The 23583-nt window shown below is 53.8% G+C and overlaps 1 protein-coding gene across 1 annotated transcript; it reads left to right on the top strand.

Moving 5' to 3' along the window:
• Positions 1-4151: 4151 nt before the first annotated feature.
• WNT6 (Wnt family member 6) lies at positions 4152-20847 on the top strand. Its single transcript, XM_007519825.3, has 4 exons — positions 4152-4486; positions 16674-16894; positions 17063-17397; positions 19833-20847. Exons 1-4 carry the CDS (start codon positions 4407-4409, stop codon positions 20292-20294), a joined length of 1098 nt encoding a protein of 365 aa, XP_007519887.2. The 5' UTR covers positions 4152-4406; the 3' UTR covers positions 20295-20847.
• Positions 20848-23583: the final 2736 nt, after the last annotated feature.

Genomic DNA, 23583 nt, shown 5'->3' with positions numbered 1-23583 from the left:
AATTTGCTGACTGCTGCCCAGGAAAGAAGACAGACACACACACACACACACACACACACACACACACACACACACACACACACACACATCTGAATACAGTGAGCTCAACTGAGACACCCTCACCCTCTCTGAGGTGTGAGCTGAAGCCACGTGGGTGGTGTGGACAGAAGCCATGAAGACACATCCTCCTGAAGCCCCCAAGACCATGCCAGGGTCCCCCACCCAGCCCACAGCCCACAGTGCAGGTTTGTCCTGAGGTGACTGGAGAGGCTTGTGGGTACAGGCACTCCCACTTGGGGCGATGGGGGTTGAACTAAGTGAAAACAAATGTTCTTTGGCTCCCCCACCCCCACCCCCAGGTCCTGATGGGCCAGCACCAGCCCCTCCTTCTCAGTCTCTGCTCCCCACCTCCTCTCCCCCTCCCCCCACAATTCTTTCTCCCTTTGACTGATGGGGTGATCAGAAGGTTGGGGGGACATGGAGAGGGTGAGGTATATGGAAGATGAGAGACAGGTGGGGAGCTGGGGGCCTGAACTGGGGATTCCCTTGGACAAAGGTTCAGAGGGAGTCTCAGGGGAAACGGGGTGTGTTAGGCCAAAGCTGGGAACCAGGCACCCAGCCTAGGATACAAAAGCACAATCTTATCATTTCAGGAGGACTGCAGACAGCCGGGGTCCAGGGAGCTAAGACAGGATACCAAAAGGAAAGCAGGAGTCTCTCATTCTCTGCCCTTTCTCCCTTCTTCTCTCTAGAGGCTTAGCCTTTCCTCTCTGTTCTCTTGGGATTCAGAGGTCCAGGGCCCAGAGAGATTCTCAAATCCTGTCACCACACTGAAAGAATGAGAATCAGGATCCATGGCTGCTGGAAGGAAAGAGAGAGAGAGAGAGAGAGATGGAGAGAAATAGGAGGGAGGGGGAGAGGTGACTAGTAGGGAAGGGTCACAGGCCCAAATTCCTGGGCTCCTGCAGTTTTAGTCCTCTCACAGAAACAAAGAAGCAGAGAAAGTGATTTCGAGACAGAGGCAAAAGGAGCCAGAATCTCTGAGATGGGAGAGACAGGAGAAGACACAGAAAGACAGCCGGTGAGAGAGACTGGGTGAGGGCTCTGCTTTGGCTCGCAGAGGATTTCGATGTTATCTGCCTCCAGCTGCCAGATCCCTCCTTCTGTAGTCCCACCTCGCCTGCCTGGCCCCTCCTTCCTGTCTCTCCCTCCCTGTCCCTCTTCTGCACCTAGAAAGGGCCTAGAAAGGGGCCAGAACAGGTTCTCAAGACTCAAGGCAGAGTGAGAGGGGACCTAGTATCCAGGCAACAAGGAGAGGGGGGCCAGAGTGACACCTCATCTAAGCTTCCTTTCTGGGTTGTGGGGTGGTTTCCACTCTATTCCCCCATGTGTCTGTCTGCGCAGAGGTGATGATGGCTGTTACAATACTGAGGGGTGTGTGTGTCTGTCTGTTTGTGAGCCAGCACCCCTGTGTGCCCATTCAGATCAGTGGAAAGTTATCTAGAACTTGGCGGTGGGTAGAAGTGCCCTGTGGTTTCTTCACTGTTTTATGGAAGCCTGAAAGCCTGTGCCTTGCACTCATGCTCAATCTCTCTCTCTCTCTCTCTCTCTCTCTGTAGGCATCATGATCTGTCTTGTGGTGTCTATCTCTCTATCTCCTGGTCACCTGACCTAGTGGAAAGTCTTCTAAGGTGACAGCAGCCAATGGAAGCCTTGGAGACAGCTTCTCATGATTTGGAGGTGACAAGAGCAGAAGTCACTGCTCTGGTTCTCTGGTTCTGCCAGCCAGCCTCTAGATGGGGATACAGAGAAGGCCAAGGGGAATGGGCAGAGGCCCTGGGAAGCTGGGCCTTGGGAGCTGTACTTTCAGACCTTCATTGAGGTCTCCCCACCATAAACTCCAGCCTCCCACTGTCCCCCACCCATCCCGCCCTATTACTTCTGCAGGCACCATGGGGCTGGAACTCCTGGGTGAGGACTCAGGGAGGCTGGGGATGGCCCAACACTCTGCTAGAGCTGGCCAGAGAGAATCCAGCAGGAGGGGTGGGGCGGGCTGTGTGTTTGTAGCAAAGGTGGGGGTGGGGGCAGAAAGGCCGCCTGCGGGGGAGAAGGCTTCTTGGCAAGAGCCCCAGTTTCCTGAGCTGATCCCTGCTCCCTGCCACTGCTCCCAATTCTGTTGTTTCAATAACATCATTTTTATCCACCCCACAGAGAGACTGTGTCTTAGGAGGGGGGATACCAGGGCCAGGGTGGGGGTGTGAGGGGAGTGGAAGAAAAAGAGGTTGGGGGGGTCTGGATTTGGGGGCGCTCCCTCCTTGGGCTTGAGGCAGGGCGGTCCCAGATCCCTGGTCCCCTGATGACAAAGACAAATACATTAAAATTCTTGCCTGGGAGAAGAATGCAGGATAGGGAGAGCATTTCATAATCTGTAATAACAGTAGCCGGTGGGGGCGGGCGTGGATAGGAGCTTGGGAACCCAGGCCCAGGCTCCCAGGGGGCTGGTATTGGCCACCTGCAGCCTCCAGGGATCCCTGGAGCCCTCCCACTGCTGGTTCTATGCCATCTGGCCTGAGCTTGTGCACAACGTGGATATGTCTTTGAGGGCGCAGTGGCCCGAGATGGCACTGCCTTGCAGAAACAGCAACAGCAAACACAAGTAAGGGGGGGGGGGGCCAGACATCTGGATGCTATTAAAGGCTCAAACAGGAGAGGGCGGCACTGGGGCCATGTCCCCTCTATCTCCTGCACCAGACCCCTCCTCTTAGGGTCCCTGCCTCCACTCCTGTGTGCCCCAGCAATCCCACCAGAACCAAGACTCTGTATTAAGACCAGGGGCTCAACTGGGACACCAGGGTCCTGAGGTGGGCTCTTGGCAAAGCCAGGGCCTCCTTCCCTGGATGCTTCTCCTTTCTCTCTGACGGCAGGTATTAGATATCTGTAGTGTTCTGTGCACCCTTGCTCGGGTCCCCTACTTGAACCACTTGTCCCCACTCTTTGAGACACAGGTGTTCTCTCTCTCTCTCTCTCTCTCTCTCTTCACCGGCAAGCTTATTGCACTTGGTCTGTGCCCCTCCCCCAAGTTCAGATACTCCCCCAATTCCCAGCCGTCTGGCATTTGAGGTTTCAGCCTCTCCTCGGTCCACGGCCTTCAAGGTGCATGACAGAGCACGGTGGAGGTGGCAGGGAGCCGGGACTCTGCTGTGGAATGTCTTGCGCCACCTGTTCCTCGGCACCCCTGGGGCACACCGGCCTGAGAGGAGGAGCTAGTTGCAGCCGCTTCCAGACCTCAGCGTGATGAGCGGAGTTGTCCCTTCTCTCCACGGGGCCTTTGATCTCCCCGTGGGGAGGGGGCCGGGAGCATCAAAGGCATTTTTGTGGCATTAGAGAATCTGATAAACGCCATCTCACCTACCTGCAGCTGGCTCCCCCCCTTCTGCCCTGGGCCAAACTGGGGGTTGGGGGGGAACACTGCGAGGGACCCGCGAACGCGCGAGGTGCTGAGTCCTGGGTTTCTGGGAATCTCGCCTCCCATCTGCCGCTCATTTGCACGTGCGATCCAGGATGCCGGCCGTCGAGGGGTTCCTCTTGCTTGCTGATCTCCCCTCCGGAACCCCTCTGATGAAGAAGCGGGGTGGCAGGGTAGCTAGATGGTCGTGCGAGAAGCTGAGCAGAAGGCATGAGGAGCAGAGGCGGGGCCCGGGGAGTGGTGACCCCGCCACAGTCCGCTCCGTGGGGCACCCCACGCTGGAGCGCCCAGCGTCCCAGGCCGGCTCCCTCCCCTGGCCCCCTCTGCATCATCTTCTTCCGCACCCCCCGCCCCCCAAATTCCCTCATTCCTGGGAAGTTTTCTCTCTTTACAGTCAACAAACCTGTCAAACGTCTCCCTTCCAGCCCGCCCCCCACTCCACAGCTCCTCGTCCTCCCCCCGCAGCCCCCTCCACCCTAGCTCCTCCCCGCCTAGCCCCCAACTCCAGGCGGCGGCGGGGGAGAGGTGAGGGGGCGCGGCATGCGGGTCCCGCAGCCCAGGGCGCACTGGGGCCCCGCCCCACCCCGGGCCCTCGCCCCCGCCCTCCGCCCCGCTCCGCGCCCGCCGCCCCGGGGCGCGCGGCTGCCTCCCCGGAGTCCCGCCGCCTGACTGTCGCAACTGCCACCCCTACGGCCCCCCTGCCCCCCGCCCCCGCCCCGGCCCGCTCCCCTCCCACCCCCGCCCCCAGCTCTGATTTCTTCTCCCGAGCGAGCTCGGCGGGAGACACAGGCGCTGGCTACCCCGGCCGCACTCCGCCTCCGCCGCGCCCTCCCCACCCGGGATGGGCCCCGCCGCCGGAGCCCTCGCCTCCCGGCCGCCGCCGCCGCTTCGCGCGCCCTGAACCCCGGGCTGCCTCCGCTTGGGCCCCGCAGCGCTCACCATGCTGCCCCCCGCGCCCTCCCGCCTCGGGCTGCTGCTGCTGCTGCTCCTGTGCCCCGCGCACGTCGGCGGACTCTGGTGGTGAGTGCTGTTGCGGTCTGGGTGTGGACCTCGGGACCCGTCGCGGTCGGGGCAGCTGTCTGGGATCTACCTGTGCGCCTAGGTGCGGGGGAGGTGCGCGCGCTCCTCGCGTCTGCAGCCCAGGGCTCTTCTGAACCGCAGCTCAGGGGCGCGTCCGCCGCCCACCCCTGGTACATGTTAGCGCATTTCCTCCTCCTGGGCCCCTCCGCCCGGGCCCTCGCGGGAGCCAGCTCTTAGAAGCAAAGAGCTACCTGGGAGCAGACCAGTAGTCAGAGCTGTGATGGAAAGAGCGCATTAGGAGGACATTGGATTTAAGAGAGGGGAACAGAAGGGGGCGGGGTGTGTGTGTGTGTGTGTGTGTGTGTGTGTGTGTGTGTGTGTGTGTGTGTGTGTGTGTGTGTGTGTGTGTGTGTGTGTGACAAGAACGAGGAGGGAGATGGGGTCAGCTGCCTCTTCCCAGTCTCATTTTGCCCACCAACCCACCTGCTTCTCCCTGGGGCACCTTCCGTGTGGCCGGTAGTGCAAAGGGGAAACCAAGGCAGGCCCCTGACCTTCTCTGCTGCCTCCTCCAGGAGCAAGGGAGAGGAGGAAAAGCAGAAGGATAGGAATCCGGGATCCAGGAGCCAGGCCCTTGCAGATGTGGGGGTCATGGATGAAAAGAAAAAGTGTGCAGCTGGGGAGGTATTGGGGACCGGGCAGGGTCCTTTGGGGAGGGAGGAAAGGCCTGGCCAGCAGAAGGACTGGGCCGGCTTCCCAGACCTAGTCTCTGATTCCAGACACCTAGGCAGCAGAGGCTTCTGCAGAGGGAGGGTGGGGATGCTAAGATGAGGAAGAGGCTGGAGAGGTGGGTGCCGGGCCCGGACCACTTAGAGATCCGGATTTCGGAGACTTTATTTTATTTATTTATTTATTTATTTTTTATTTTTTGCCTGAAATCTCCCGGACTGCAAAGACCCGCCCGGAATAACTCAATGTTCAGAAGGGAGGGATTTGGACAAGACCGCTGACACGTCAGCCAATCCTAAGAAGGCGTGGTGGTGTCTATTTGCATAATGTCGCTCTATTGGCTGGAGTTTCCCCCCCTCCACTCCTCCCCGAGTAGGGAAGGAGGGGCGGGGCGAGAAGATCCTCTCTTCTGGGGAGATAGCAGGATGCCCACACAGGGAGCTGCTGGCCGCGATCCTTCCTCCCCTGCGCTCGAGAGGCTTCCCAGGGGGGTGTCAGGGAGAGGGCAAGCCCACGACGACCCAGGTTCCGGTTAGGAAACATGGTTCCTCTGATCCTGGGTCAGTATAATGTCAAACCGTCTTTGAAACAGACAGGCCTGAGATCGAATCTCATCTATTTGCTGAATCTGAGGCCTTAGTCACTTCTCCCTGCCCCCACCCCCGACCTCCGTTTCTCTACTGTAACCTGGCTGGCTTGATCAATGGATCAGGTGGGGCGACCTACAAAATGATCTGACTTTGGAAATTTTCAGTATATAAATCCCCCTCCTCCACACCGTGGATTCTCCCGGATCAGAGTCTCCAGGAGTACCAATGGGGTGGAGGGGAGGGCATCCAAACATAAAAACCCAAGCAAAGCTTTGTAAAGGGACTTCTCCTCCAGAGCTCCACTGGTGCAATGGTGCAATCGGTTAGAGCAAGGTACTTAAATGGGATCTTCTCCTCTTCATCATCATCCCCAAGCACACCTAACTTTACCATTTTTCAAGGTTTGGGGACTGGGGTCTTTCCCTGTTTATGTAACTTTCTCCTCTTGCCTTTTCGATTTGTCCAAATCATCCTTATCTGAGTGGGGGGAGATAGCACAATGGTTCTGCAAAAAGACACTCATGCTTGAAGCTCCAAAGTTCCAGGTTCAGTCCCTAGCACCACAATAACCCAGAGCTGGGCAGTGCTCTGCTATAAAAATAATTAAATAAATAAATCAGTCCATGTGCTTCCATGCCACTCTTCTATTAATCTATTTCTCTACCTCCCCTTTTAAAATATTTACTTATTTTGGGTAGGGATAGAGAGAAGTTGAGCGGGAAAAGGAAGACAAAGAGGTAGAGAGATGGGGGAGACACTTGCAGCACTGTTTCACTGCTTATGAAGCTTCTCCCCTGCAGGTGGAGACTGGGCCTTGTCTTCTCTTTGCGCCTCATGCACTGGGTAAGGATGCCAGCATTTTACCCATAGTACATTCCTGGAAGACACACACACACACAGCCAGTGCCCTGTGTGCTAAGGTGCTGGGAATAGTTTTGCAGTGTTGCTGACTTGGTCATCCACCTTTCTGCGGCTGGTGTCTGTGGGAGTTCCTTTGTTCAGGAGGGGCTCTTGGGTGGAAGCCAAGGCTGAGGCCGAGAGACTAGGTCCCTTGGAGGCTGACCCTGAAGATGGGAGTGGGGGAGGAGGTGAGGAGGGCAGGTGTGGGAGAACACAGAGGCCTTCATGGCCACAGCTGCAGCGTGAGTGAGCGGGGTGAAGAGTGAGGGGCCGGGGTGATAAGCTGTCTGGGGTGCTGCTGGGAAAATCTGCCTCTGCCGCTCCTGCTTCTTGGTTTCTAATGCCTCATACCATTGGCTTCAGCCCACGGTCCCTTCTTGAGACTCTCTGATGCTCCCTGCTTGAGCTCTGACCTCCATTTACCCATCATAACCCTCCAGGATCAGAATTGGGCTTATGGGTCCTACTTGCTAATCCAGGTGGCCTTGACCTTCTGGTGAATGTGGGGACTTTACTTGGGACTGGGAACTTTTTCAAGGCCATCTAGGACCCACCAGCTGGCCATCTTCTCTCTCCTTCCCAGACAATGCTGGCCAAGCCCAGAAGCAGCTGGCCCTGTGGTAGCCACTGCAATCCACCATGATATTGTAGTAGTAGCCTGGCTGGGAGCAGAGAGGTCTCCAGGGGCTCAGCATGACTCAACTGTCCTGGTTAAGGAGAGGTAGGGGTATGGGAGAGGGATCCTGGTGCCTGGGCTAGAATCAGGGTCCTGGCTCTAACTTTCAGCCGAGTTTCCCCCAGCCCCCTCCTCCTGTGAAGCAATGCCTGTTTTCTGAACTCTCTCCAGTCCTGCTTGTCTCTTTCATCTCCAGTCATATCTTGGTGAATTGCAGAAGCCCAGATTCCAGGATATTGGGCAGTGTCTGTCTGTCTGTCTGTCTCTCTCTTTCTCCTCCCCCCCACCCCCGCTTTGTCATGGTGTCCAGCCTACAGCCTTTAGGCGTCTAACCCCATGCTCTGGTCCAGACAGATCTTGTCTTGAGAGTGAAAGGCTGAAGTTTCCTGGTCACCACCACCCCCACAACCCCCTTTTACCCTGCTCCCTGCCTCCTTCCTGCCAGCTAGTCCTTCCTGATGTGTGACCCATCTTTATTTATACCTTCAATCAGTGGATGTAGAAAATAGCTGACTCTCACTCTTACAGGCCAGCCAAGTCCATCTCCAGGCCTCTGGCTTTCCCTGGCTGTTTCATGTGAAGGAAGCAGCTACGCCTTCCCTTGTTCTAGAAAAAAACTCAGTCTTCCTCCCTGCCCCCATTCCATGTGGACTTTTGGGCTTACCTGCACCCCTACCCTAACCCCGTTAGGAATCAGAGACCCAGGATGGCTTCATCTCTGGACCAAGGGAGAGGCAGGAAAAGGACACAGATTTCCAGGGAAAATTCCTGACACCCCAGTTTTTCCAGCTGCAGCTCCCTGCCTACCTCTTCCCATCTTGTCTGTATCTAGGGTCCCTCACCCTTCACTTAGGCAGTCTTGTTGCTCCCCTCTCCCCTGCCAGGCTCAGGGTGGGGTGAGCCTGGGGGTGGGGTGACCAACCAGCCCCCCTCTGACCCCCAGGCTTCCCACTTTGGCAGTTTACCCTGAAGGGAGACAATGAGTCTGTGAGCAGAAAAGGGCAGGAGCAGAGAGGGGTGGCACAAAGCATGCCCTGAGACCATCAGAGGCCTGGCACTGTGACCATTTCCTGGGGGGGTCACACAGGGGCTGCAATGATTACCAGAGTACAGGAGAGGATTCCAGAATATGCACTTTCTAGAGAAATGCAGCTGTGAAGGGCATGAGGCTGGGGCAGCCAGCAGGCTGGCCAGAGTACTAAGCCAGCAGGAGAGGCTGGGTGCCACAGCCTGCCTGTTCTGGGGGGCTGGGGGAAGCACCCTCTAATTTGCATGCACAGGCCAGCCTAGGGTGGGGTAGGGGCAAGACCCTAGCGGTTTCCTGCAGAGCCTGCTGCTTAGAGCACTGGGAGGACTCCTTCTACTTCTTCTTCTTCTTCTTCTTCTTCTTCTTCTTCTTCTTCTTCTTCTTCTCCTTCTCCTTCTCCTTCTCCTTCTCCTTCTCCTTCTCCTTCTCCTTCTTCTTCTTCTTCTTCTTTTTTCTACCTCTGGCTCTAAGCTTCCTGGTTCACACACAAATTTGACCCCAGAAGGACTTAGAGCCGTGGTGGAGCTGGCTGGGTGGCAGAGCTCACATCCTGCAGGCTTAAGGTCCCCAGCCCCTAGTTTAGTCACCAGCACTGCATATGCCACAATGATGCTCTGGTTCTCTCTCTGTATATCATGAGTAAATATTGGGCGGTGAGGCGGGGGGGACAGGGGCTGGTGAGGGTTCACCCAGACAGTGCATCTGCTCTGTCATGCACAAGACCCAGGCTCAAGCCTGGCCCCCACTGTAGTGGAGGAAGTTTTGGTGCTGTGGTCTCTGTCTCTCTCTCTTTCTCTCTTTCCATCTAACTCTGTCTTTCTGAAAAAGTTGACCAGGAGTGGTAAAACCCTGAATATGACAACAGTAAAATGCTTTCTTGGGGTGTGGGTGGTGGTGCACCCAGTTGAATTACCATGTGCAGGGACCCATATCTGCAGGGGGGAAGCTTCAGGAGTAGTGAAACAGGTCTGCAGCTGGTTTTGTTTTTCCCTCCCTCTCTATCTTCCCTTCTCTCTCAGTTTCACTCTGTTCTATCTAGTACAATAGGGGAAAAAAAAGCTTTCTTGCTGGAACTGGGCCTCCTATGTGATTTCATCACTCCTCACTGCCTTTTTCATTCAGGGAAACAGAGAGGGAGTTATCACAGCACCTCCCATATGATGCTGGGGGCTTGACTATGGCAATGTGGGCTCTCTACCCATTGAGCTATCTCCCTGGTCCACTAAATAATTTTTTAAAAAAAGGAAGAAGAGAGAAAGGAAGGGAGAAAGAAATAAAGAGGGGAAATTAAAAAAAAAAAAAAAGAGGGAAAATAGAGATCATTGGGTCCAATTTTATCACCTGCAATGACAGGTCCAGCCAAGTCTGGGGACAGGAAATGACTTATCCGAGGTCACCCAGCATGCAGAGCTCAGAGCCCACCACCTTTGTGCAGCTAGGGTCAGTAGTGGGGTACAGCACCTTCCACAGGAGCCCCTGTCCTCATGTGAGGGCTCCTTACCTCTTTATGGGGGAGCAGAGAGCATGTGATCATCTGCAGCCCTGACCACTAACTAAAAAGCCCTTTTGGGTGATGGAACCTGGCAGGAAAGGGCAGCCCCCCCCCCCAGAATGGGGGGAAGGGGAGAACTTGAGAGGCCCTGGAAGGGGCCCTGTCCCACCTGGACAGAGGGGACCCAATTGGGCTGGATGAGGGAGGGGTGCATTGGGGGTCTGGGGGTGGTGGCCAGGCAGGGGTTAATAGAGCCAGGGTATGGCAGGCTTTGATGTGGTGCTGGGGGTGGGAGTCGGGGCTGGGGGAGGGGGAACAGTAATTACCGAGTGAGACAGAGCAGGACAGGACAGGCGCGCGGGCACAGGCCCGGGCCCGGCAGCCTCTGCAGCAGTCAGGCAACATTTTTCTGCCCCTTCTCCACCACCCACCTCCCCCACCCCCGTGCAGCCCCCACCCACAGCCCCAGGGCTCAGGGCTCCCTCTGCTGGGAGGAGGGGGTCAGACGAAGGACCTGGGAGAGAGTAGCGGGGACAGTGGGGAGACTCTTTGGAGGAGGCTGGGCATCAGAAGGGGTGGTGAATCCCTCTACCTGAGCGATCCATTCAGAAGGGCTTGATGGGACGGGGAGAGGCCTGGAGGGGGCGCTTCTGAGCAGGAGGTAAGGGAAAAGGAGGTGCAGAGAGAGACCCAGACTGGTAAGTCTGGCCAGAGAGCTGAAGAAGAAAGTATACCCAGGAATCCACCAGCACAGCTGCCAATTCAATATGTGAATTATCAAAGAGACTAGAAAAAAACAAAAGCAAACAGACCACAGAACTCGGGGAGACTCACCCCCCACCTTGTTTGCTGCCTAAGTGGGCAGTAGGCAGGTAGCATGATCTGTTTCCGTGTGACAGTTGCCAAAACTGAGGCTCAGGTTAGGGCTTATCATCCAACAGCCGGTTCTGAGTGGCAACTGCACAGGCCGAGGACTCAGCTCAGCTGCAGAGAAAGAGCAGTTGAGAAGCTTTGAATCCAAAGCCCCAAATGTGTCCAGTGGCATTATGCTTCTTTATAAGACCTTTAAAATTCTTTATTTATTTATTTACTTGATAGAGATAAAAGTTGAGGGGAAATGAGGAGGTAGAGAGGGAGAAAGAGAGACACCTGCAGACTTGCTTCACCATTTGTGAAGCTTCCTCCCTGCAGGACTGGGGACTTGAACCCGGGTCTTTGTATACTGTAATGTGTGTATGCAACCCAATGGGTCCCCACCTGGCTTGCCTTATAGGATCTTTATCTTTTTTTTTTTCCTTCTGGGGCTTGGTGCCTGCACTATAAATCCACTGTTCCTGTGGCCATTTTTTCCATTTTGTTGCCCTTATTGTTGCCCTTGTTGTTGTTGTTATTGTTATTGCTGCTGTTGCTGTTGGATAGGACAGAGAGAAATGGAGAGAGGAGGGGAAGACAGAGAGGAGGAGAGAAAGATAGACACCTGCAGACCTGTTTCACACACACAAGTGTGTGAAGTGACTCCCCTGCAGGTGGGGAGCTGGGGGCTTGAAGTGGGATCCTTATGCCGGTCCTTGTGCTTCGTGCCATGTGTGCTTAACCAGCCCCAAGGTTTGTCTTTTTAAAAGTTATTTATTTATTTATTTTTATTAGAGAGAGAGAGAGAGAGAGACCCCAGAACACTGCACAGCTGTGACATACAGTGATGCTGGGGTTTGAACCTGGAGCCTCCTAGGGCCTTAGGCTTACAAGTCCAGTGCTCTGATGCTGGACTATCTCCATGGTCCAGATCTTTGTCTTGAGGGAGTTTCTTTAGAAAGGGAGAAAAAAGACAAGAAAACATTATGCTAAGTAGCAAGTGCCTCCCAAATAGGTGGTACCTGGATCCTTAGGGCAAGTGGTATCTGAGATGCTGAGTAAGCACTGGATATCTGAGGTGGGGGTGGCTAGGGGCAGCTCTGAGTTCACAGAATCCAGGATGTAAGCTAGGCTGGAGGAAGAACCAGGGAGATGACCTACAAGGACACTGAGGTCACCTGACGGCTCACTTGGCCATTTTCCCTCCACCACTTTGGTTTAAAAGTATTCACCTATGCAGATGATAGTGCAGCAGGTTAAGCACACATGGCACGAAGCACAAGGACCGGCATAAGGATCCTGGTTTGAGCCCCCAGCTCCCCACCTGCAGGGGAGTCGCTTCACAGGTGGTGAAGCAGATCTGCAGGTGTCTATCTTTCTCTCCCTTTCTCTGTCTTCCCCTCCTCTCTCCATTTCTCTCTGTCCTATCCAACAACAATGACATCAATAACAACAACAATAAAACAACAAGGGCAACAAAAGGGAATAAATAAATAAGTATATATATTTTAAAGATTTTATTTATTTATTAATGTGAAAGATAGGAGAGAGAAAGAACCAGACATCACTCTGGTACATGTGCTGCGGGGATTGAACTCAGGACCTCATGCTTGAGAGTCCAGTGCTTTGTCCACTGTGCCACCTCCCGGACCACAATAAATATATATTTTTTTAAAAAGTATTCACCTGTTATCCCAGGCACCACCTGGGAACACCATGGATGGCACCAAGGGAATGGTACATTAGTGTGCATTTGTGTCTCTCTATCTCTCTCTCCTCTCTCTAAGTAGATAGAATAAGGGGGGTAGGGTTGGAATCTACTTGGTGAGGTCCTCAGTTCATTCTCCAGTGCCACATTTTAAAAAATGAGATAGGGGCTAGAGAGATAACATCATGGTTCTGCAAAAGACTTTCTTGCCTGAGGCTTGGAGGTCCCACAGGTTCAATCTGCAGCACCACCATCAGCCAGAGCCAAGCAGTGCTGGGGCAGAGGGCGGTGGGGGTGGGAGGCAGCTGATAATGTGATGTTAAGACAGTGAAGTTATTTGCTGGGGAAAACACCTGTCTTGTCACTCTCAAGGCCCAGGTTTGAGTGTTCTGATGCTCCCCCTGCCTCTGTCCCTTCCCCTCTTCTCCCCTCTCCTCCCTTCCTTTCCCTTCCCTTTCCCTCCCCTCCCCTCCATTCCTCTCCCTTTCCCTCCCCTCCCCCTTCCTTTTCTTCTCTCCCTCTTCCTTCCTTCCTTCCTTCCTTCCTTCCTTCCTTCCTTCCTTCCTTTCTTAAAGAAAGTCAGACTGTCACATGCAGTGCCTCATTTGGATGTGTCTGGAGTCTTGGAAACTTGCCTACACTACATCCTCCTATAAATGGACCTTGAAAGCTTGTTTGGAGGTTCTAGCAGGGGAGTGCAGCTACTTGCATAAACCGGTCAGTCTCTATTCCAGGGAATGCATCCTCTTTGACGGAGCATGCAGCTTCTGGAGAGACTCACATGGAGTGGTGAGGGAGGAAGGGGACACCTGCCTAACCAGCCAAATCAGCTGAATCAAAGGGGTGACAGATGTTGCAGCCAGATCGCTCTCATATCTTCTCTCTCTCTTTCTACCTGAATGAAAAAGTGACCCAGGGGCTGGGGAGACCTAATAGAGGCAGACTCTCATTCCTAAGCCTCTGAGCTTCCAGAGTCAATCTCCAGCACTCTCATAAGCTGGACCTGAACAGTGCTTTGGTCTCTCTTTCATTAAAAATATGTACATAATAAAATAAATAAAAATATTTTTAAAAGTGGCCTAAGAGTGGTAAAATAACACATAAATGAAGCTCCAGTTCCATACACACACATAAAAAAATAATAATTTTATTATAATATATTATTAAAGGGGAAGGGGAGATAGGAAGAGAGACACCTGCAACACTGCTTCACTGCTTGTAAAGCTTCCCCCATGCAGGTAAGGACCAGGGCCTTGAACCTGGGTCCTTGCATGTGGTATAGTGTGTGCTCAACCATTTGTACCACCACCACCTGGCCCAACTCCTAGTTTTCCTAGAACCCAGAGAGGCTCAGTCCATCCAGAGCTGGCCGGGACCAGGGTAGAGAAGCAATGCCTGGCCTTTTGCCCACTGTCTCTCTACTCCCATTTTGGGGTTTCCTTTCCTGGGACCCAAGGATAGGAGAGAGGACAGGAGGTCAGGGAGCAGGCAGGCCCCATGGGACACTGGGCTGCCCATCCTTTCTCTTGACTGGCCAGTAATCAAGCCAGTTCCCAGGAGGCCAGCCAGACAGGGACCAGCCTGGGACCAGCTCCGAGCAGGCCAACTCCCACCTCCTAACTGCCTCCCACCTCTAACCCCTGGGAAATAGCTGAGGTCAGGAGGTTCCTGCCTCCACCTTCCCACCCCCATCCTCATGCCTGCCTCCACCCTCTCCTCTTTCCTGGGGCAGCAGAGAGAGGGGTGGGTGCAGAGTAAGACTGGGAGGAGCAGGGAGCTGAATTTGACCAAGTAAGGAGTTAGCAGAGAGTGGACTGGGTAACTTAGGGGTATGGAAGGTCTCTCACCCCCAGATAGAGCCTGGGCCTACAGGTGGAGAGGAGCCATAGCTGCTGCTTCCAGGGCTCTAGGCTGGTGGGGCAGGGGTGGGAGGAGTCTAGGTAAAGGGGACGGGGAGTTGGGGAGCAACACAGACCAGAAAGTTTGAGGGAGCTAATTAGGAATCATGAAACTACAAATGATTTAAATTGGACCTGAGCTCCAGTGAGAAACTTCTTAGAGACTGATTCATTCATTTCATACATGTTAGATTACCATCTGATCCTCAGTCTCAACCTAGTCCACACACCATGTTACCATGCTCAAGGACCTAAGTTCAAGCCTCTGATCTCCTTTTGCATGGGGGAAGTTTCATGAGGAGTGGAGCAAACATCCTTGGGGATGACATGGACCAAGATGCTGTGTGTGTGTGTGTGAGAGAGAGAGAGAGAGAGAGAGAGAGAGAGGCAGGCCTTGGAGAGCTGAGCTGACACATTTTCCCACAACCCCCACCTTCACTCATTCACTCTCAGCATGGAGACTTCTGCCTGAAGCTCTAAGAGAGCCTTGCTGCTAGCTGAGCACTGATTTAAGGACAGAGCAAGTCGGGCAGCTTGCATCTGGGGAGTAGCTGCGGACAGACGAGGAGACTACTGTGACCTTTGCGTCTTTCTGTCCCCATTTTCTCTCTCCTTCCTCTTTTTTTCCAGAGTTATTGCTGGGGCTCAGTGCCTGCACTAGGAATCCACTGCTCCTGGAGGTCGTCTTTTATCCATTGTTGTTGCTGCTGCTGTTGTTGATGAATAGGACAGAGAGAAATTGAGAGAAGAGGGGAGAACAGAGGAGGAGGGGAGAGATAGACACCTGCAGACCTGCTTCACCACTTGCAAAGCAACCCCCCCTACAGATGGGGAGCTACAGGCTTGCACCGGGATCCTTGTGCCTATCTTTGCACTGTGCATTATGTGCGCTTAACTTGGTGCGCTACCACCCCGGTCCCCTTCTCTCTCTTCTAAAAAGGTTTATATATCATTAATTTATGAGAAAGGGAGAAAAGGAGAGAGAGGAGGGGCATGAGGAGGGAGAAGCAGAGCCTTACTCAGAGCCTCACACTGCCAGGGAGTGAACTTAGGACCTCACTCTTGAGAGTCTAACACTCTAGCCACTGTGTCACCTCTCAGTCCATCTTATGTTTTTCTTTCAAAGATTTGTTTTCATGAAGGAGGGAAAAAGACAGAGAGAAAGAGAGAGACAGAGACATACAGGAGCACTGCTCAGTTCTGACTTGAGGAGCTGGGTCCTGAACCTGGGACCTCCGCTTACTCAAGTGTGTAGGTCAGGTGCATTTCCACTTGGCTGTTTCCCTGGTCACTATTACTATCTTCTTCTATCAAATGGATGACATTTGCTCTATCAAATCAAGCATTTTCCACCCACTGGTGCTGCTTCTTTCCCCCTTCCTGCAGTCATTTTCTGCTGTCTGTGAAGGGCTTCTTGAATAGTCTCAAATTCCCTTCCTACCCAAATGGTGCACCTACACTTTCCTACAAGCCAGGGTCGTTCCACCCAGGTGTCAACCTTGGGGGTCTGACTCGTGATGGAATGAGGACTGGGATAAGGGGTTCTTGGAAGCATGAGCAATTTCCCACAAGGCCTTCACCCACCAACTCAAACAGCACCCTTTTTCCCAAGCCAGTGTCACCCAGTATGCAGGGTTTGGCTTGCTGCCACACAGCTCTGAAAGGTCCCAAACCCACAGGCCCTGGAGTGGGGGTGGGTGGGGTCTACCTCACAGCATGGCTTTGGATAACTCATGCCCAGCTTGTGGTTTTGTGGTTCACTGAGACTGTAATCTTCTCTGATAGATCTGACTGATTTTAGACATCTCTTCGTACTTTCTTTGACAGCCTTCTTCATCATTCTCCTTTTCATTTCTTCCTGGTCCCCCTTTTGTGCCAGACCTGTTGAACTTTAACCTTGGCCTACCTGGTGACAGCTGCCTTCACCATCAATCAAATTCCTGTAAGGATTTATTAATGAAAAGGGATTGGGGGAGGGGAGCGCTGGGGAGCTAGCATATAGGTTCTGCAAAAGGCTTATGCCTCAGGCTCTGAAGTCCACCATAACGAGAGCTGAGCAATGCTTTGGTCCCTCTCTGTCTCTCTGTATCTTTCTCTCATCAAACAATAAAAATATTTTTTAGAAAAAGAGATTAGAGAGAATTCTTACTCAATAGCAAGTTCAGGCTAGGCTATAGAGAGGGCACAGGCCTGGAACGGTGAGTAAAGCAGAATAGACGAGCTTCATCTCTGCTGGAGTGTCTGTGTGTGGAGGGGCATGACCTCCTCCCCTCAAGGCCTTAGTGTTACACCCCTGACCAGCTGTTCTCGGCTTCCAGGGCGGTGGGCAGCCCCTTGGTCATGGACCCCACTAGCATCTGCAGGAAGGCTCGGAGGCTGGCAGGGCGGCAGGCTGAGCTGTGCCAAGCAGAACCGGAAGTGGTGGCCGAGCTAGCACGGGGCGCCCGGCTTGGGGTTCGAGAGTGCCAGTTCCAGTTCCGTTTCCGCCGCTGGAACTGCTCCAGTCACAGCAAGGCCTTCGGGCGCATCCTGCAGCAGGGTCAGTGCACCAGGGGGCCTGGGAGCGGGGGTCTAAGGGGCTCCCGGGGTCTCTACCATCTTTGCCCTCACCTTGTCCCCCAGACAACCCCTGGGGGACCGACGCAGCACCTCAGGCCCCAGCTTGGGAACTGAGACTGCCCCCCCTCCCACCTCCCCGGCCCCGCAGACATCCGGGAGACAGCCTTCGTGTTCGCCATCACGGCTGCAGGGGCCAGCCATGCCGTCACACAGGCTTGCTCCATGGGGGACCTGCTGCAGTGCGGCTGCCAGGCACCCCGCGGCCGCACCTCGCCCCGGCCTGCTGGCCTGCCTGGCACCCCAGGGCCGCCTGGGCTCGTGGGCTCCGCGGAGGGCAGTGCCGCCTGGGAGTGGGGCGGCTGCGGCGACGACGTGGACTTCGGGGATGAGAAGTCGAGGCTCTTCATGGATGCACAACACAAGAGGGGCCGCGGGGACATACGCGCGCTGGTGCAGTTGCACAACAACGAGGCCGGCCGGCTGGTGAGTCTGCACGTGCGGGTGCGTGTGCGCCTGCGAGTGCATGCATATGTGCAGGTGAGTGTGTTGGTGTGTGCGAGTGCATGCATATGTGCAGGTGAGTGTGTTTGTGTGTGCGCAGGTGCACGCTGGAACTGGGGGTGCAGCTCGGAGGCTGAGTGTGCACTCTGTACGCAGGAGGCACTGGTTTCAAGCCCCAGCCCTCCAAAAATAAAGCAGGACTGGAAGTGTGATGGTACTGGGAGTGTGTGAAGTGAGGGTGTGATGGGGGCTCCTTGTGGACGGGTACTGCTGTTCCCTTGAAGGGCACTTGGGAAGGTGGACAGCAGTGTGGGTGGGCCTGTGTGAGGTGGGAGGCCAGCCTAAAAGAGGAAGTCATTGGAGGAGCAGGGGGGTTGCTGGTGCTTGGTGGTACAAAGGACACACAGAGAATAGGAGACTCAGGATTTTAAGGGTCCCAAGATAGAGAGTGTCCCTCTGAGCTGGGACAGGTGGGGCAAAGTCTGGGGGTAGTGGAGCTCTGGGAGACAAGCATGGAATGCGATGGAGGCTGGAGAGAAAGTAAGGGTGGGGCTGGAGAAGAAGGATAGGGCCTGGAGGTGGGGGTCAGGCTGAGGGCAGGGAAACTGTGACTCAGTCTGGGTACTTCTCGCTGTCTGCTCAGTTCCCCCAGACCAGGCCCTGCCCCCCTCCCTCTAATGAGCAGGGACCCAGGACAAGTTAGAGGCAAGAGGCCCTGGGTCAGATGGTCCCGATCCTCTTTAAAAGAGCTGTCCTGGAGGGCCTAGGAAAAGAGGACCAGAGCCTCTGATGGCAGTTAGCTCAGTTCTCCAGGAGTGTGACAGCTTCATCTGTGGCCGCTGGGTGGAGCTAGAGGGTAGACTTTTAAAGCCATGCAAGCGCAGTGGGAGGGTAGGATTTGGGTCCTGTGCCTGTGGATCCAGTAGGGCCTCGTGGCTCTGTGCTTCCTGAGATGATCTTCCGGGGTCATCTGACCCCATAAATCTCTAGTGAAGATGTGACTCTGAGACCCCAAATTCAGTCACAAATAGGGGTCAGGACTCCTGAATTTCAGTTCTCAGCATACCTTTACAGTTGGCCCTCCTGCACCTTATGCCTCAGCTCTGGAATACTCTAGGAAGGACACACACACACTTGCATCCTGTGTCCTCTAGGGCTGAGGTCTGAAACATAGGGCAGAGGAGCAAGTGGAGGTCCGCATACCTATCAGAGAGGCCTGGAGAGGGATGGCAGATGCTAGGTATCTCTGATCAGCCTGTCTGGGGCTGAGAGGTGGCAAGAATGAGGGGGCCAAGCTGGCAGGAGGAACAGGCCTAACAGCTGCCACCTCCCCACTCCTCAGAGGGAGACTCTCATCTCACCCCTGCCAACCATTCTGCTTCCTCCTCACTCACCTCTCTTGGGGTCCTACAATCTGCACTACATTCTGCCCCCTGGCCCCCCTTTCTCTTATTCCTCCATCTTTGTCATTTTCTGCTTCCCTTCTGGACATGATTGCTTTCTTTCCACCCACCTCATGCTCTCCTTTTAATAATTTTAAAGGTTTTATTGCTTTACGTGATATTTTTATTTATTCCTTTATTATGGATAGAGATAACTGAGAAACTGAGAGGGAGGGAGCTGGGCGGTAGCGCAGTGGGTTACGCACAGTTGGCACAAAACACAAGGACCGTAGTAAGGATCCCAGTTCAAGACCCCGGCTCCCCACATGCAGGGGGGAAGCTTCATAGTGATGAAGCAGTGCTTGGGGCGGGGTAGATATCAATGGTTATGTAAACAGATTCTCCTGCCTGAGGCTCCCTGGTCCCAGCTTCAATCCCCCACACCACCATAAGCCAGAGCTGAGCAGTGCACTGATTTAAAAAAAAAAAAAGAAAAAAAGGCAGTGCTGCAGGTTCCTCTCTTTCTCTCCCTCTATGTCTCCCTCTTCCCCCTCAGTTTCTTCAATTTCTTATTTATTCCCTTTTTTCCCCCTTGTTTTATTGTTGTTGTCATTGATGTCATTGTTGTTGGGTAGGACAGAGAGAAATGGAGAGAGGAGGGGAAGACAGAGAGGGGGAGAGAAAGATAGACACCTGCAGACCTGCTTCACTACCTGTGAAGCGACTCCCCTGCAGGTGGGGAGCCGGGGTCTTGAACTGTTGCTTTAATATTCATTTATTTATTTATGTACTTATTTATTTAGATAGGACAGAGAGAAATTGAAAGAATAAGGGGAAGTGGGGAGAGTCAGAGAGACACCTGCGGCCCTGCTTCACTACTCATGAAGCTTCCCCCTGCAAATGTGAACTGGAGGCTTGAACCTGGGTACATGTGGATTCAACTAGGCGCGCCACCGCCCAGCCCTACTTTTAATTGTCCTCCTATTTTGTTCTTTCTTCCACCTCCCACCCTCCAATGGATCCCGCACCCTAAAGGCCGTCCGGAGCCACACGCGCACGGAATGCAAGTGCCACGGGCTGTCGGGCTCCTGCGCGCTGCGCACCTGTTGGCAGAAGCTGCCCCCGTTCCGCGAGGTAGGCGCGCGGCTGCTCGAGCGTTTCCACGGCGCCTCCCGCGTCATGGGCACCAACGACGGCAAGGCTCTGCTGCCCGCTGTGCGCACTCTCAAGCCGCCGGGCCGCGCCGACCTGCTCTACGCCGCCGACTCGCCCGACTTCTGCGCCCCCAACCGGCGCACCGGCTCTCCGGGTACCCGCGGCCGCGCCTGCAACAGCAGCGCCCCGGACCTCAGCGGCTGCGACCTGCTGTGCTGCGGCCGCGGCCACCGCCAGGAGAGCGTGCAGCTCGAGGAGAACTGCCTGTGCCGCTTCCACTGGTGCTGCGTGGTGCAGTGCCACCGCTGCCGGGTGCGCAAGGAGCTCAGCCTCTGCCTCTGACCACCTCGGGGCTCCAGCAGGGGGCGCTGACCTGCCATTGCTCCCCGCGGCCGAGAGGGGAGTGTCCGAGAGGACACCCCCCTCCCAGGCCCTGAAAACTGCTCTGAGCTCTCTGTGGACTCAGGAAGGCCCGGGCCGGGAGAGCGCCTGCATCTCCAAAGAGTCACTCTGGGGACTTTTCGGGGACACTATGCGGCATCTGTCTCCTTGACCCCCAACTGGAAACAGCCAGGGCCAGACGGTGGCTCACCTGGTTAAGCGCACACATTACAGTGCACAAGAACTTGGGTTCAAGCCCCTGGTCCCCACCTGCAGGGGGAAAGCTTCAAGAGTGGTGAAGCAGGGCTGTAGGTGTCTCTCTGTCTCTCTCCCTCTCTATCTCCCCTCCCCTCTCAACTTCTGTCTCTATCCAACAATAAATAAATAAAAAGGCTTTTAAAAGAAGAAGAAACAGAGAGCCAGTTGCCAGGGCTCTCTGAAGATGGGGTTCCTCAAGAGCACTGGCCATGGACTGGGTGGGTGAGTTTAGTATCAATAAAGATATTTAAACCAACAGCACCTGAGCCACAGTTTGAAGGGTGTATGTGGCTGGTCTCCTGGGGGCTGCTAGGAATTCAGACTCTGGAGGAGTGTGCACCAGGAGGTGCCTTTGATGGAAATAGTGTCTCAAGGGTGCTTGGTCCCTGGTCCCCCTCTACCTGTGGGATCGGGTTCTTCTAGAGACCATAGTGGGGTGACAGCTGTCTTGGGCATTATTCTGATCCACTCTTTTAAAATTTAAATGACTTATTTATTTATTATTATTTATTTTGGATAGAGACAGAGAGAAATTGAGAGGGAAGGAGAGAGATATCTGTGGCACAGTTTCACGGCTTGCGAAGCTTCACCCCTGCAGGTGGGGATTGGGGGCTTGAACCCCAGTCCTCTCCCACTGTAATATGCTCAACCAGGGGCGCAGCCCACTCTTGCCATGCATCTCAGGCTTGGTTCTGCAAGCTGCAGAAGAACAAGCCGACCCTCTTTAAAAGAGCTGTCCTGGAGGGCCTAGGAAAAGAGGACCAGAGCCTCTGATGGCAGTTAGCTCAGTTCTCCAGGAGTGTGACACCTTCATCTGTGGCCACGAGGTGGAGCTAGAGGGTAGACCTTTAAGGCTATGCAAGCTCAGTGGACTGACAAATTTTATCAACTAGAGGATGGATGGAAGCCAGGCACTGTGAGGCCTCAGAATGAGCTTCACCTTCCTGGACCTTGAAAAAACTGCCAAGGACCATACTGTGAATCACACTCACAGAGAGACCAAGCAAAATGGTGCCATGCTTTCTCTGGGCACCTGGCCACCTGGCCACCTTTCTTTCTGGCCCCTCTCAGGAAGCTGAGGAAGCAGAAGAGACAGACAGGAAGGATTTGAATTCTGGGTTCTCTAGGGCATAGCCAAATGGCTTGATATTCAGAACCCCTAACTTTCCCATAGTCCAAGTAATACAGTGGACAACCCCTCCCCCCAATCAGGGTATGCAGAGCAAACCCTGAGCTTTGGATCCAGATAGTCTGGGCTTCAGCTGGTGTTACATTTGGGGAAGGGAATAGCTCAGTCAGCAGAGTGCTCACCTTAGCATCCAAAGAGTCCTGGAATCCCAGTACCACACAGAAGCACCATGGATAGCGCCTGCATGTGGTGTTGAGAGGTTCCGTGGGTGGTGGAGTGATGCATGGTGTCCTTCCTCTCTATCTGCTTCTCTCCTCTTTCACTATCTCCTCTCTAAAATAAAGAATGAAAAGTTGGCCCCAGGGCGGAGGTTCAGTGACACTATTAGGGTACACATAGCTCCAGGACTACACAAACACATAAAGCACAAGGGCAGGAGGAGACGTATAATGGTTATGCAAAGAGACTCTCATGTCTGAGGCCCTAAAGTCCTAAATACAATCTATCACACCACTATAAGCCATAGCTGAGCAGTGCTCTGGTAAATAAAAATACAATTTAGAAAAAGTTTACAGTAAAGACTATGTTAGTCTACGTTTTTTCTACCCATAATACCCTGTTTCAATCATCTGTTGCTGCATAACTGCTTCAAAGTAATTGCTTTCCTTCTTAAAATTTTAATTAATGTTTGGGGCCAGGAGATGGCGCACCTGGTTAAGTGAAAACATTACAGTGCACAAGGACCCAGGTTCAAGCCCCTGGTCCCCACTTGCGGGGGGGGGGAAGCTTCATGAGTGGTGAAGCAGGGCTGCAGGTGTCTCTCCGTCCTTCTCCCTCTCCTCTCAATTTCTCTCTGTCTCTATCCAATAATAAAGGAATAAATGAAAAAAATTAGTTAATTTTTTATTGTGACTGGGACTATCATTGGAGCTCAGTGCCTACACAATAAACCCACAACTCTTAGTGACATGGAGAAATTGAGAATGGAGGGGGAGATAGAGAGGGATAGACAGAGAGATACTTAAAGGACTTGCTTCACCACCCATAAAGCTCTAAGGGGCTTGCACCTGGGTCCTTGAGCATGGTAATATGTACGCTTAACCAGGTGCACCACTGCCCAGCCCCTTAGTGATTACTTTTTTTTTCCCCAGATTTATTTTATTTTATTTTTTTATTTAAGAAAGGATTAATTAACAAAACCATAGGGTAGGAGGGGTACAACTCCACACAATTCCCACCACCCAATCTCCATATCCCACCCCCTCCCCAGTAGCTTTCCCATTCTCTATCCCTCTGGGAGCATGGACCCAGGGTCGTTGAGGGTTGCAGAAGGTAGAAGGTCTGGCTTCTGTAATAGCTTCCCCGCTGAACATGGGTGTTGACTGGTCGGTCCATACTCCCAGCCTGCCTCTCTCTTTCCTTAGTAGGGTGGGTCTCTGGGGAAGCGGAGCTCCAGGACACATTGGTGGGGTCTTCAATCCAGGGAAGCCTGGCGGCATCCTGATGACACCTGGAACCTGGTGGCTGAAAAGAGAGTTAACATACAAAGCCAAACAAATTGTTGAGCAATCATGGACCCAAAGCTTGGAATAGTGGAGAGGAAGTGTTAGGGAGGGTACTCACTGCAAACTCTAGTATACTTCTGCTTTCTTACTTTGGTGCCATACTCCAAACTCAGTCTGTTTCTGCTTTGCGTTTCTACTTCTTTTTTTTTTTTACATGCATAACATTCCCCGGATTCCCATTTAACAATACAACCCCCACTATTTCATTCATCATTTTTCATGGACCTGTATTCTCCCCACCCACCTACCCACCCCAGAGTCTTTTACTTTGGTGTAATACTCCAATTCCATTTCAGGT

Source organism: Erinaceus europaeus, chromosome 7, assembly GCF_950295315.1.
Source record: "Erinaceus europaeus chromosome 7, mEriEur2.1, whole genome shotgun sequence".
Classification (NCBI taxonomy): Eukaryota; Metazoa; Chordata; class Mammalia; order Eulipotyphla; family Erinaceidae; genus Erinaceus; species Erinaceus europaeus.
Note: the sequence above shows the minus strand (reverse complement) of the source record. Positions and strands in the feature narration are given on the sequence as shown.